A 16,261-nucleotide genomic window follows, 5' to 3' on the forward strand; every position below is an offset into this window, starting at 1 on the left:
GAAATCACTATCGGTTTCTTTCTGTAACGCATTAAATCTGGGTCAGACTGAAAAGCTGTGCGATTTCAAACACTTGTTCGTATTGCAGTCCTTTTACAAACAGTTGCTATAATTATAAGACCTGGATCTTTCCTAAACAAGTGAGACTTGCCTCCTACACAGGATTCTGAGGCTTTAAAAGAGCCGAAGCAGAGCCTTGCAGCAGCTGTTCACCACCACCCCAGTGCTGACATGCTAGAGCAGCCAAATGGCACTATGCCCTCTTTTGGGACTCCATTCAAACCCATTTTCTCCTCTACATCTTCAAGAGGGCAAAATGAGTAGCCTGGGCATTCCTGTTTAATGAGGACACTTTCCATTGCAGAACGTGCTTACAATGGAAGGCAGTAGACACAGCACATGGAAACAAGTGTCCTTGTTGTCTGCACTTGCTGTGGAACATGTGGTGTACACATGTCAGTGTCATGTAGACCAGTATTCATATATAGTTACCAGAATTGGAAATCCAGGTTAAGAAGTGGAATCTGCAAACTCCGACAGTAATCAGATCGGACTACAGTGTCGGAGCCTATTCGTTTCCAATTTTGTGGTTAAGCACCCTGCCAGTCAGCATTTCTTTATTGCCAAAACATTACTACAGGAAATGCAACTGTGCATATTTTTGCGTTTTATAAAATACTGAATAAATAAATGTATTATAATTGGGTGATGTCTTTTCAGTCCTTATTTAACCCTCTTTTTTTCACCTGGAGAACTGTAGCATTCGTATCAGTTAACCTTCCTTTAAGTAAAAGTTAACCATCCTTGTATACACTATATGGTAGTTTTGGGACACCTGAACTTTCCTGCCATATGTGGTTCTTTTCCAAACTGTTACCACAAAGCTGGAGGCACACAATTGTATAGGATGCCTTTGGATGCGCTATAATAAAATATTGCGTTCACTTGAACTAGAAGACTCAAACCTGTTCCAAACCTGACAAATGTCCACAAGCACAATCGAAAATCTAGTGAAACATCTTCCCAGAAGAGTGGAGGGAATTATAAGAGCTATTTTGCACTAAATGTGGAATGCCATACTTATGACCAGGTGTCTGCAAACTTTTGGCAATATAGTGTACAGTACATGTCTAAGTGAGTGAAAAGAAATGCACAAACACAGACCATTTTCTATAATGCTTTCATTCCATCCTTCAATACATATTCCTGATTATTTTAACTCAATCAATCAATAGCTCATAAAACAATCTCATCTCATCAATGTGGCTGGTAGACCTCATCACCCTGATGTCTTTTCTTTTTTCTTTTCTTTGACAGAGTCCTCCTTCTTCGTGTCAGCCTCGTCCCGTACGCCCAGCGTGACCTTTGGTGACTCATTTGACCTGCAGTGCATCGTGAAATCCCGCCACAGCCCTAGCATCCCTGCCTCAGTGACATGGCGATTCCAACCGTCGGAGGGTGGCAGCGAGCTGCGAGACGTGGTGACGTTCACGCATCACGGCACACTGCAGTGGGGTGAGCAGACCCTGGGCCTCGGTACACGCACCTCAGTGGACCGCACACGCAACAACACTAACTTCCGCCTCAGCGTCACACGAGCCGGGAGAAAAGAGTCGGGGACGTACCAGTGCGCTGCCGTCCTGTACCGCAGAAATTACGACGGCACCTGGAAGGTCATCGCTAACCGCACATCGAATCTGCTGGGCATCAGCGTACTGCAGCCAGGTTTGTTCCTTTCTGATGTTTCTTCTGCTAGGAGAAGGGGCTGATTGCTGAAGTGATGGGTCTTCATTCGTCACTTTTTAAAAATGAGACAAGGTTAATAGAGGTGTGTGTGTGCGTGTGCGCTCAAAGGCAAGTTCTCTTAATGGTTGCAAGTTGAAAACCTTTCCCCTCCCACAGCCCCACTGAGGATAGCAATTAGAGGGGACAGAGAAGGAAAAGAGAGTGATTAAAGGGAAAAAGAGCTCGTTATACACACTTAAATTCTATGCACTCTTATTAGCCACTGCACATAGGGGGGAGTGTGACCTCTGTGATTTTGGAATGGATGTGTATGCCAAGTTGTGGGACATGGGTGTAAACAGACTGGTTTGAAAATTTTTCGAACTTGCTATTCTCCTGGGGTTTTCCCACACAACCTTTCTCTAGAGGGTACACAGAAAGGTGCAAAAAAAAAAAAAAAGAAAGGAAGCAGCAGTTCTGTGCGCTAGAAAAGCTTGTTAAAAAGGTGTCCGAGTCGAATGGTCAGCCTGGTTCAGGATAAAAGAAAGTATACTATAAATTAAGTAGCCCCTCTTCAAAGCTATCAGAGAAAGAAGCATCTCAGAACGCATATAATTTACAAATAACATTTGAGATGTAAAAATTAACTAAAGATTCTTAACTGTATCTGCGTGCTCTTATGAACCACACTGCCAATTTAACTTTTTACATTTTATTATTTTGTTCTGTTTCCTTGCCAGAAAAAGACATTTGTTTCTAAAACGTGTAAATTGTGACAACAGCCGTTTATCGAATATTTACATTCCTCCATGATGCAGTCCAACCTTCACCTTGAACCTGTCATTCCTACTGCAAACTTCACTGCTGTCACACTGTCCTCATACGTGTCCTGCACCACCCTCACATACGTCTCTAAAACACCTGACTTCCTCGTACAATACCACAACTCCTCTCTCTGCACCCTGTTGTATGCTTTCTCTTAATTCACAAACACACAATGCAACTCTTTTTGACCTTCTCTATACTTCTCCATCAACATCCTCAAAGCAAATAATGCGTCTGTGGTGCTCTTCCCCGGCATGAAACTGTTGCTCACAGATGGTCACCTCTTCTCTCAGCCTGGCTTCCACTACTCTTTCCCATAACTTCATGGTGTGACTGATCAACTTTATTCCCCTGTAGCTACTGTAGTTCTGCACATTTCCCTTATTCTTAAAGATCAGTACCAGCACACCTCCATTCCTCAGGCATCCTCTCACCTTCCAAAATCTTGTTAAACAATCTGGTTAAAAACTCCACTGCTATCTCTCCTAAACATCTCCATGCTTTTACTGGTATGTCATCTGGTCCAACCGACTTTCCACTCTTCATCCTCTAAATAGCTGCTCTCACTTCCTTCTCACTAATCCTATCCACTTCCTGCATGCCCATTAAAGTCTGCCTCAATCACTAATCTTTCATTCCTATGTACACCTTTTACCACTTCATCTAATTCATTCTAGAATTTTTCCTTCTCCTCCATCTCACAACCCACTTGTGGAGCATAGGCACTGATGACATTTATCATCACCCCTTCAACAATCAGAAACTCCCTTCACCTCCACTACACACTTACTTTACTTGTACTTTAGGATCACCCCTACACCATTTCTCTTTCCATCCACACCATGGTAGAACAATTTAAACCCACCTCCAATGTTACTGGCCTTACTCCCATTCCACTTGGTCTCCTGAACACACAACATATCAACCTTTCTCCTCTCCATCGTATCAGATAACTCTTCCTTTACCAGTCATAGTACCAACATTTAAAGTACCAACCCAAACCTCTACTCTCCTACACTTCTCTTTTCCCTGCCGTCTCTGTAGATGTCTTCCTTCTCTCCTTCTCCTCCTTCGGGCCAACAGTAGCCCAATTTCCACTGGTACCCTGTTGGCTAACGATACCTGTGGTGGTCGTTGGTAACCCGGGTCTTGACCGATCTGGTATGACAAATATATAAATGTACAGCATTAATTTAATATTAATGTAAAACATCATATACGTTAAAAAAACCTCCCTTAGCATGAATAGCAGCTTTACACACTCTTGGGGTCTGGACAGTTGGTTTCTCCAAGCATCCAGCTGAGATCTTGCCAAAGATGTCCTTCGCTAGCAAGATATTTCTTTCTGACCTTGTGATCCAGTTCATTCCAGAGCAGTTCAATAGGATTTAGGTGCAGTGAATGGGCAGGGAATTCCATTAAAGATAACGTGCATGCTGACTGTTTCCTCTCTAAATAACCCTTATGCTTGGATGTATGCTTCAGGTCATTGTCAATTTGAATGGTGAAGTTAATCCCAATAAGTCGTAGTCCAGAAGGAATTGCATGGTGTTGAAGTATGAAATGGTAGCCATGTTTGTTCAGTATTCCTTTCACCCCGATTAAGTCTCCAACCTTCTCTGCTCAAAAACAAATCCCAAACCATAAAGCAGTCTGCTAACATCTTCTAACATCTGTTTTCAAACTTTTGACAGGCACTTTGTGGTCTGAATGTTCACTATATAGACAAAGAAATTGTCGACACCTGGCTGGTATTTTTTTTTTAACATCCTGTTCCATATTAAGCTCCAATTTACTGTTATAATAATCTTCACTCTTCTGGGAAGATGATCCACTAGATTTTGGAGTGTGGTTGTAAAGATTTGTGCTTATTCAGCCGCAAGGGCTTAAGGAAATTCAGGTACTGATGTAGGATGAAGAGGCCTGGGGTGCAGTCAGCTTCATCCAAAAGGTGTTCCAGAGGTCTGCACTTTATAGCAGGCCAAACAATCTTTAATTCCAACCATATCTTCACAGAGCTTACAATTTGCACAGAGTCATTGTCATGCTAGAACAAGTTTGGGTCTTCTAGTTCAAGTGAAGGAAAAAGTGAATGCTGCTACAGTACATCCAAAGACATCCTATACTATTGTGTGCCTCCAATTTTGGGGTGACAGTACGGAGAAAAAATGCTAGTAAAGTCACGTATTCCAATACTTTCTGTCCCATAGTGCAGCTTATGGTATAGTAACTAAATTGAATTAATAATAGCATTACTAAATTGTACATTTTAAAGTATACATACATTAATACAAATCTAGAAACATGTATTAATTATTTCTTTACCCCTGGGCTTTGTGGATTTGCTTCATCAGTGCTGGTATGGAAGTCCAGATGTAGGATTTTACGGCATATCTGAATCATCTGTCATTGGGGAATCTAATGCTTTTCTCCAGAGATTTCTTTAAATATTAATAGTTGTTTTGTAAACTGGCAACTGGGTGGTAACAATCTCTTTCTCACACACATACACACACACACACACACACACACACACACACACACACACACACACACACTACTTTGCATCTACCAGTGCCGATGTTGATGGTGAGTGACATTCAAGCTAAGAACCAGATGGACTACAGTCGGTAATTGTGTTCCTAGATAGTGCATTGATATGTTATAATTCTTCTGAGCACCACATACAAGATCAGCACAGAGAATTGGGCTTGTTTTGCTGTGTGTGAATCAGCACCATTAGTAGTACAAAGTGAAATTATCGTTATGATTAGACACATGGGACATCCTCCAGCTGTAGCTTTCTGCTTTGTTACATTTGGGCATGTTGTTTTTCTGCTTTGTAGGGGAGCTGTACACAAGATGTTTTCAGCCTTTAATATCCTGAGTCTGAGGTGTTTTCTAATCAACTTTGGTAGGTTCAATATCTGCAAATATCTATTAAAAAAAGTTATTTATAAGCGGTCAAGATGACTGTCATTTTACTGAAAATAAGAAAAAAGGAAACATCTAAGCTGTAATAAGCCAGGAGCATTCAGAGTGTAAGTAAATACATTCTACCCCATAGAAAATTTTCACTTTATTAGAAAAGGACGCAGGAAGACAAAAAAGCCATTTGTTTCTGGTTGTGGTTCATTAGGCTTGGTGATAAAGGGAACTGTCACTCCCTCAAATTAGCAAACCTTGAAAGCTTATAGAAAGAGAGCAGTATGTTCTTGTACTTAAATCCTAAAACTGAGAAACCAGTATATCAGTAGTGTTCATATCAGCGTTTGTTTCATTATTCTGCAGTATTTTTTTTTACTTTCTGTTGCTCACGTGAAAGTAAAAACATCTCCAACACAACATTCCTACAGTTGCTCTTTAATGGCTGCAGCTCCATACAGCAATGTGGTGTTTGGTTTCAGACTAAATAATGCTTAGCTGGACACACTCTCACCACACACAGTTATAAAGGTCTGCTTATACAAAAACTTGTTATAGGCCAGGGTTCCCTTTCTTCAATGCTGAACCGAGCAAAAAGCTGACCATTCATGTGAAAAGTCTTTTTATTTTTTTTGTAAGAATTTGGAAGCCCATTTCAAAAGAAAGGAATAGAGAGAGAGATTTTTTTTTTACAGGGAGTGAGTCATCAGCCCAAATAGAGCAGTATTGGGTGGGCGAAATTGAAACTGGACCAGAATGAGCTTCAGACCATTTAATTCGATATGTTAAAGGTCTTTATATATTAAACTGTTTATTTTTATATAACGTTTCTAGACTCGTTAGAGATTTATTTTGTTAGATCTTTTTTTTTCAAGCATTCAAAAGGAAGTCCTCATTGAATGATTTACTTATATAACACTGTGGGAACTCTGTGTTACTATGCTGATGCTTATGGCATCTATTAACTATGGACTGCATATTTAGGGGCACTTAAAAATCTGTGATTGATGTCTATTATACAGTCATAAAGGCAAAGTTTAAAGCGGATTTTCTCCAAATGCTGACAGTAAAATGGGTTTCACATTGAGTATGGTAGCATTTTTAATTTATGCTGCGCTAATTCCTAACTAATGCCACCCAATATCCACCCAAAATCAAGTTTGGAAACCTATACTCTATGGCCAAGTCTTATGATGTCATTCTGTAATAGACCAAAATAATTAATTAATTGCGTGAACATTACACTTTCTCTACCAGAATTCTATTCAACTTCAGACAGTCACACACCAACATGTACTTATTGCTTTAAATGTAATATAATTTAATATATAATGCATTCAATATGTAATCATGTATCTAGAAGTGTAAATTATTACACACCTTTTATAGTTGTATACATTCATGAATTAATTGGGATGCCATTATTTCTTCATTTTAAACACGACCGTGTTTTGCTTCATGCATTAGCCACAGCTTCATATTGCACACATGAAACTCTGTATAAGAAGAAGATGGCATTGATTGATGATCAGTGATTGCACTGATTGATGATGCATCCTGTTTGGGGTTTTAAAAAAAGAAAAGAAAAGAAACGCACAATGCTTTTAGGAACATCAAGTTTACTTGTTGATGTTCTGCACAGATTAAATTGCCCTGACAGATAGGGGGACAAAGCAACTTTTTATGCTCAATCTTACATGCAGAACCTTGCCAAAAATGTTTACTTAAAACAGACACTCACAATAGACTGGGTCTGAAACAGGAAGCAGCCGCCTCGATTCTTTGATTCACATTCTGTCTTATAAGTCAGTGTCTTAAAAGGCAGCGCTTTGATCGCTACAAAGGAAACTATTTTAGCTTCAAAGGCAGCATACATCACAACATTGCCAAGGTATCGTTAGCTAAGTCTGTAAAGTGGAATCAAATATCATTGAAGATAATAGAAAACATATGAAGTAAATGCACCAGGTATTTCTTTGCTAGGAATAAAAATAATTACAAATAACATATTTGTCTACTAACTGGTGTTTTGGAACATGTAGCTTTCGAAAATCACTAACTATCACTCACGGTTTATGAAAGGTAGCATTTGATGCAACCTCTCATTTTTACAAGACTCGATGTCTTTCCGACTCGGAGTATACCGGGAGTAGGCAGCATCTGTTACCTTTCAATAGAGAGAGTGATAAATCATTGCATTTAAAATGATACGATTTTTTTAGTCTCTATAATATGCTAATATATGCAAATACATAATATATTTATCCTTCAGCATCTTGACCAGTAAGAGACTGCTGGCTCTTTCATTATTTGAAGAATGGCACCTCATTGCAGCCCCTCCTCAAAGTGCGCTCAACCTTATTTAATGTCAGCTCAGGCTTGTGTGCAGGATATGCAGGATCTCACTCGAGACATCTCATAAACTTACCATCTCTCAGATACTGATTCTTCAGCTCACTCTACTATTCCATAGCAGCGATGGAGTTCAGAGCCAAAAAATCAGATTCCTGGCAATCATCTGCCCTACCTGCACAGCGCCATGTCTCTTTTCTCTACTGCGTGACAATGTGATTGTTTACCATGACAATACAGTCACTCACTCATGGACCAGGCTGATCAGCGCAATTGATTGGTGTGAAGTGAGAAAAAAAAAGAGAGGCTTCTCAGGGCATCCCGGCGGCTCCTGTTCTATTAAAGTCCCACTTTTGGCCTTTATTCCAGAACTCGCATTTTCCACTCATCCTGCGAGAGCTCTGTTAGGAAATTCGAATCACAAACGGGACCATTTGTCTCCTCTTGTTGCCATTTTCTTAGACGCGAACGTTATATACTTCTGCGTAAATGCAACAATCTGCCTTTTTTTTTTTTTTTTACCCAGTTGTGAGGAGAAACGGCTTAAAAACAAGCAAAAGTATTTAGTCTGAGTTGAGCTAATGAGGTGTGAAACCCTCCTGGTCTGCTTGGGTGCATTATTGAGAATTATTAAATCATGTTTACAGAAATGCCCTTCGATATGTATGAGGTGAGCTTCCTTTATGTTAGATGAAAGAGCGTGGGCTTCGATCTGTGACACTTATCTCTGCAAAAATATGCTTGTGTGTTTGTCATAAGCAGAGATAAGCCTTTTTTATTTTTCCCCCCTCACAGAGCAACAACAGGATTACAGAGTAGACTCGAGGTAGTTTATTGCTATACAGCATATTCCCTCTATCCTTTAGTGAATTTCTTTTACGTGAACCTGAATCGCTCTCTGGCTAACTTTTTTCTAAATTTCAAGTTTGCCAGACGTTTGTACTTCTCTTGCGTATAATTGGTTTTGAGTGGATGCAGATTTTGTTTTCTCAAACCTATTAATTTATGTGTTCCGAACCAAGCAAGCAGGTTTAATTATTTACCGAGGTATGAAAAGTGAGGTGATTAGGAGAGCAGCAGAGTTTGAAATCTAATCATGTAATGAGTTAGCAGCACGCTTTAAAGAACCGCTCATGTCGGCGTATAAATTCACCGCTCTGTCAAATCAGAGCTTCACCGCAAAGCATTTCGCCCGTGTAGGAACGTAGTGACCGTCTGCGCACTTGTTGCTGCGTTCTCAGCACTGCTGATGTGTTCTATTTAGGGTCAGGGAGTGGTCTGTTAAGCAGAGCCATTTCTCATTGCCTTCATGATGGCTGCCATCGATCAGTAGCGCCTCACTCAAGTGAGTTTATCATCACAGCCTCTTCGAAAGCATTAAACTGAGCAGTTTCCATCAGTGTTATTGACACAAAGGAATCTGCCTGTCTCTTTTCTTCTTTATATCTCCCTTAGCAGTTAGAAGAGTAACTCTCAGTACGTACACATGCTCTGCTTATCGTCTGTGTAATATATTTTGCCAGATTTTATTTTGTTAAGTCCTTTGTTGTGCAAGAAATATCAGATCTGTACTTGGAGAATGATGTAAAAAGCACAATTTACTAGTGCTTTAAGGAAATTAATACGATTTCACAAATAAATTTGCTGAGAACGGCAACGCAAGTCCGAGGGCAGCTTCAAGGTTCCACACTTTTCATGGGTTATTGCAACCTTACCACAAAAACGTTCCTCAGAGACCTTGATAACCGGCTGTAGCACTCGGTTTGGATCGTAACGTGTAAACGTATATTTTAGCTAGGAAATCTTTTTACTTGATGAAAAGTACTTGCTTTTGACGTACCAAAGTGTCAAAAGTAAAAATGTTTATCTGTAAGAATGATATGAAGTAACGAAAGCAATGAAATGTTCTTTTCTCTTGTGCATTATACCTTTTTAAGGAGAGAGTATTCTAATGTTGCAGGCTCACACTTCATTGAAACTCATTGTGAGAACCTTGTGGTTGTGGTCTCATCACAGGTTTTCACTTAACACCTTATTAGTTCACTTCAAAGTGAGAGCAGAACAGCATGTTTTTTTTTTCTTTTTAAAATAGAGTGGATTATTAGGAAGATATTACGCATGAAAACGAAAAGTCGAAATATTGACTTCAAAAGTATTTAGAATTAAACATAATGCATAATAGTGGTACAAATTGCTTTAACTAACTTTCTTAGAAGTCGATTTATTTACCTAGTTGTATGTATTTATGGTACTAAACTGAATAATTCTTTACCAGTGGGGATTTCATGGCATTAGATACTATTTCTTTATTCATTTAAACCTAATCAGTTAGCAATCCGAGACAAAACTTAAGATTGTGCTGCACATGGAAGCTTTTTCTTGCCCGGTCTGATGGTTAATAAAGCTATGATGTGCCAACTGCTTTAACTATATTTTAGAATATAAATAGTAACAAAATAGCCTGAGGACTACCTTTTCTATTTATTTATAGAAGTCATGCCACGTGTAAGTGAAAATCAAAAGTGAAGAAAGTCAGATCTGCACACCCAACTGGTGTGAACACACTTGTATTATTAGGGGTGTTGATTTGAATCGCACCAAAGTGGTGCATTTTCCATGTCTTGTGTGAAACGAGGATAGAGCTTTTAGTGTAGAACAATTCAGAATAGCAGTGCAGAATTAGAAATGATGAGATCTCTGTATGTGATCTCCATCACTGCACTTTCCTCTTTACACTTTCGCTCAGCTGAGCATTAACTTGGCTTATCTCCTCATGAATGATTTAGCTAACTCAAATAGACACGATTCCATTCGAAACCTGTGACCGTGTGACCGCTCTCGCTTTCTGTCGTTCCCTTTCTGTAGGTTTTGCTCTCATTGTGTACACCGGGGCTGTCCAGGGGAGTCTTATCCGGAAAGGGCTGGTGTAGGTGCAGACTTTCATTACAACCAAGCACAAGCCACAGCGAAGTCTACTGAAAGCCAAGAACTTAATTACACAGGTGGAATCAGGTGTGGTTCCTGTTTGATTGGAATGAAAACCTGCACTCTCACCAAGATTGTCTACGCCCCTGGTGTATACCGTTACAAGAAGCACAAGCACAATGACTATCTGCATTTAGTAGCAGGCATCAAAGCTTAAACTAAAGTATCACTTCCTTAATATGAATATTACATTTTGTCCTTTTATCCCCATCATATTTGGCTTTATGGTATATAAGAAATGAAATAATAGTATACACATGTTCAATTCTCAAGCTCTCAGGGGAAGTTCCCTGCATCCTCCATCTCTGCGACAGAATCTAATATCTGTAGTAATAATGCTGAATCTGCCCTAATGGAGCCATCTGCAGCCTCAGATTAATGATGGGCTCAGGAATGGGATATTAACATTTTCTCATTAGTGTCTTTTCTCTGGGATACAAAGTGATTCCGAGACAGAAGCAGGAGACAAATGAAATGCATCTGGAATAAAATATGCCCTACATTCACTCCTATGAGTCAGTGCAGGTCACCTGGACACATTCGGTTATATGCATATATGAAGCACATAGCAGACATACAAAAAAAAAACTACAACACAACCTCCATCAGCACACACATTGTGACTGCTCTTATATCTTAACCCTGCCAAATGCCTCTCGACACAATGTGAACACAAAGGCTTCTTGACCTTAATGCTTGCTTGTTAAGAATTGCCTTCAGGCAATCTTGCAGGCGTATACACACGCACATACACATAAACATTACGTCTACCCTCATAAGTGTGTGTTATATTGCATAGTTGATTGCTTAATCTGAAGTGTTCTGACTGCTGACGTGCATGGAGCTACAGAGAATGCTGAATTTACGTGTGTTGTTTTATAGCCATACTCCATCAAATGCTCTATTCCTCTTATACCACAGCAGCTAGAATTTCCTATGGATTAATGGAAGACACATTGTACTGTTTATCTGGTTATATTTACATTTAATGTTGCTGAATGTCTTTAGACAAGTCAGTTCCTGTTCACTTACGGTATAAACAGTCGCTTCCTCACCAACCAGTGTTTTTTTTTTTTTTTTCCCTTTTTTGTTGCAGTTAATAAGACAAAAAAAGCAGCTTGTCATGTTAGAGATCCTGCAAAGCAGAGAGTCCTGCAGAATCCTCTGTCCTGAAGACTCTCATGGTGGAAACTTACTGACATTGGAGACTCCTTCCATACATGCAAATCAAACATCTTCATACTGAAATCATGATGATATAAAATAAATAAATAAATAAATTATGCATTTTTTAAATGTTATTTAACATATGCTTTTGATTAAATATCAGAATATATGGAATGGACACCAGTCAAATCACACTATAGGAATTGGTATAGACACAGTTTGGTTTTAGAATCATGGTTTTAATATTTAAAGGCTGTGAACAACTTCTGACCAGATTTAAGTATTCAATAGCACTGTGGTACAAAGGAGCATAATGGTGCTTCTAGATGTTGTTCTTTTTTAAGGCATTATTGGCTTTTTTTTGTTTTGTTTTTTGTTTTAAACAGAAGTCTGAAAAGTGTATTGCTCTTACAGACAAAACAATGTTGATCTCCAGCTTCTAATTAAGTGTTAATTAAAGTAAATCAATAACAGTGTATGTCCCTTTTTCTCTTGTGCATGCTGCAAGGCATTCTCTCATTAATATAGTCCTGCCTGTGCTTCTGTTACGTGTCTTGTACATAAATGGGTCCTGGCAGTGACTGATAAAAGCACTTGACTCCTGTCGTACCCAGTGGGCAGCAGGCAGCCAGCCTGGCTCCTCATAATTCTCAGTCAAGAATTGAGAGTTTCAGCATGACAGCTGCTATCTTCCTGTCTCCTGCCAATGGAACTCATCCGTCCATCTTTATTAAGAGTGGAGTCTTTGACTACAACACGCCACGGCCTACCTCGGGGCATCACCATCTTATAAGCCGTGCCCTTCTTCTTGCCTTGAACTTTCTTTTTCTTACTCTTATCCCCTTCTCTCCCTCTCTTGCTCACTCAGATCCTTACTCATTCCTTGCCAAAAGGATCTAGGTTATTTTAACCAGGTCATGTTTCCAATGGCCTGCAAGCCTCTCCTCTGAATAGAAAGTGATCGCCTCAAGCCCATCCGATGAGCTGATGAAGCTGTTTGACTTTTGATGCGTTAGATATACGATGACACTTGTGTGGGCATTATTTTTTAATGGCAGCACGATATGAGCGACAGTTTCCCTTAGGCAATGTCACTGCAGTCTCCTTCCAGGAAGCTCCTAATTTACTCACCAGCGCCTTTTTCCATCGCCTTATTTTCCATCCAGCCACTAAGGCAATAGACCTTGCTCTTTTGACATTCACAGAAACACGGTGGAAGATAGATGACGTACGGTTTGAACGCATTCACTTGGAAAATCATTTCATAAAAGCTCAGTGATTAATTGTCTGTGGAGATGCTCAAGGTCAGCCCTAAGCACCACAGCGTCTTCCTTAACCCAAACACACACGCATACTTCACATTCACAACGTCTCCCTGCTCACGCTGCTCATCATTTCATTTTGAAATGTTTTGTGCAAATAACTTTGCATGGGCTCTTTTTTTTTCCACTACGTCAACAAGTATGTTTAGAATCAGGTAAATGCTTTTGCATCAGTTTTTCTACTTTTATCATTCATTTGCAAAATTTACATTTAGCAGTTTTTTTCTACAATTGTATTTAATATATTCTCTCAGCATCTTACTTCCTTTCTTATTTGTAAGGGCCACTCCTTTTTTAATTTTTTTTTTTTACATTTTTGCCTTTTAATCGAATTTTTGAGTTGGCATGTTTACACGTAGCTCTAATGTACAGTTACAGCAATGTACACTTATAAAACCAGATCTATGTGTACCATATTAAAACACGTGTGAATGTGTCACATCACATATGGCACCCAGCAGAGCAAAGCAGAGGCGAATCCCTGCAGGGTGTGCAAAACACAAATTGAAACTTGAAATTGGTGGATTTCAGTGGATCTGAGAAGAGATTAAGTCTAATTATCGGAGAACTACTGCAATAAAATAATAGAAGAAATTACTTTTTCACGTAGTAGAAATGTCTTTGAAAGAGGTTTGTTCCACTCTTGTTGAATATTTTTATTTTAATTTGGCAGATGCCCTCATCCTGAGAGACTTTAATAATTATCTTATTTTTTACAACTGAGCCCAGAAGTGGCAGCTTGGAGGTGCTCGGATCCGAACTCGCAACCTTACGGTCTAAACCACTGGGCTACCAATCAGTGATTGACATGTTTTGTAGCTTCCAGTGGTGGACAGTAACAAAGTAAATGTAATTCTTTACTGTACTTAAGTATCTTTTTCACATATCTGTAATTTACATACTGTACTTAACCATATTACACTGTTTACATGCTGTTTTTTTGCACCACTTGACTGCTGCTACTATTTTTTGCACTGCATTGTGTTTGTTTATATATACTCTCGGTTATAGTTTTTATAGTTCTCTTTGCACAGTACTGTATATTCAGAGTATACAGTAGGTTTACTGGTCGGCGCTATCTTGTGTTATGTGTATTGTTTTGTGTTGTCTGTCTGCACTGTCTGTCTGTACTGTTTTTTGTCTGCACTGTTTGCACTAGGTTGCACTCGATGCACTTTATGTAGCTTTGTGTTGTGTTGTAGCTCTATGTTGTTGTTTAGTGTAGCACCAGGGTTCTGGAGGAATGTTGTCTTGTTTTTACTGTGTAGTTTGTACCACTGTGTATAGTAGAAATGACAATAAAAGACTCTTGACTTGACTTGACTTCCTTTTGGGGAGACTTTTACTTTAACTTCACTACATTGTCAAAAGTCAATTCAAAATCAATCATCTTACCTTTTACTCAACTACATTTTGTGAAATGAGTCATTCCTTTATATTTATGAGTGGACAAAGCAAGCCACCAATCAGGGTAGAGCCGCTTGGTGGAATCTACTTAGCATGAACATACAGTTCAGTGTCGGTTATCAGCAAGCAGCACATTTTCAGAATAATAAATGATGGAAGAAACTCCTGACTCGAACTTTCCACAACACCTGTGGCCTTATTTGGGTGGGAATTATTTTTAATTTTTTTAAGTAGTTGAAAAGAAGGTTTTGAGCTCATGATATTTTAATAGAGATCAATCAGTGTTTGACTCATGTTTGAGTCTTTTCACATAAACTGAGTTGATTAAGCAAAGAGTCTTGTGACAAAAATTATAATAGAAACATTATAGCCATAATAAGTCATAGTACTTTTATTTTTACTGAAGTAATATTTTACCTGTTGTATCTTTACTTTACCTCAAGTACATGCTCCCTATACTTACTCCACCAGTGGTAGCTTCACCTCTATGTCTTAATTCAACCTGCCTGATGCCATATTTTGGGCTCACTCACTCACTAACATTGGAAATATTGAATCCAAAATAGGAATTTGTTACCGTGCCTTGCTGTACTGTCTGGTGGAAGAATTCTCTTAGTGTGAAGGGCCATACATGGGTATGCATGTTGATGTCACTCCCTATACTGTTCCACAAATAAACCAGCTGGTTTCAAAGAATGTTGATTATAAATGGCTTTTGTGTATGTCTATGACCATACATCCAAAGCCATACTATCTCTTTCCACGAATAGATCACACAGGCCTCATTATGCACCGTGTCTTCCAGCAGTATGAATCATTTCCAGAGCTTCCCTGGCCTGACAGAGTCCCTTTCTTTCTTTGTCATAGAGAATAAGCACACTCGCAGTGGTTTCCGGGGCAATCGGAATGGAAGAGGACACTCGTCAGTGGATGGAGAGCAGAAATGTGTGAGAAGGGGGATCATTTCCAGACTCCCTGACCGAGCATAAATCCACATAATTACCCCCAGTCTTTAATTACATTGTAGAAGAAGCCTGGAAATTGGCTGGCGACACAAAAGAATCAAAGATTTATTGGAATCATAAGCTTAGAAATTAGCTGTCCATTTTTTTGCTGTAGGAGGTGGGGAAGACGGTCTAGTGCAACATTCCTCACTCTTCACCAACAAAATCTAACGTCTTGATGAAACCCTCCTGCCGAAGTGGATTTGACTGGATGAAGCGCGGTGTTTCAGTGTGGAATTATTTAGTCCTTGAACGTAATCTTTTACTGGGTTAACAGCTAAAAGGACTCAGATGTGGAGCAATAATTTGGCTTTCTTTCTTGGTGATTGTGGGATTGTAGGGTGATTTTTCCACAATTTCATCCTGTCTATTATGCTTTGTCTGTATGTGCAGCATTCAACTTACCTCAGACATGGAAAGTCAGAACTTGGCACCATGGAATCATCCCTGCTCATGTTTTGTTATCAACAAGTTGGCCATCTAACTGTCTTGAGCTATTATTTTTGTATGTTGATAAAAATCTCATTAAGAGGTGCTGCTTTCGTTGTT

General features: G+C 39.3%; 1 protein-coding gene across 3 annotated transcripts in view; it reads left to right on the top strand.

The window, feature by feature from the left end:
- Window positions 1–16,261, top strand: part of igsf3 (immunoglobulin superfamily, member 3) — a 132,676-nt gene that overhangs the window by 100,150 nt on the left and 16,265 nt on the right. For all 3 annotated transcript variants that reach the window (XM_046844668.1, XM_046844669.1, XM_046844666.1), the window contains exon 8: window positions 1,318–1,725. In XM_046844668.1, coding sequence (XP_046700624.1) covers window positions 1,318–1,725 — 408 coding nt within the window. The remainder of the gene's footprint in view (window positions 1–1,317; window positions 1,726–16,261) is intronic.

Source organism: Silurus meridionalis, chromosome 3, assembly GCF_014805685.1.
Source record: "Silurus meridionalis isolate SWU-2019-XX chromosome 3, ASM1480568v1, whole genome shotgun sequence".
Classification (NCBI taxonomy): domain Eukaryota; kingdom Metazoa; phylum Chordata; class Actinopteri; order Siluriformes; family Siluridae; genus Silurus; species Silurus meridionalis.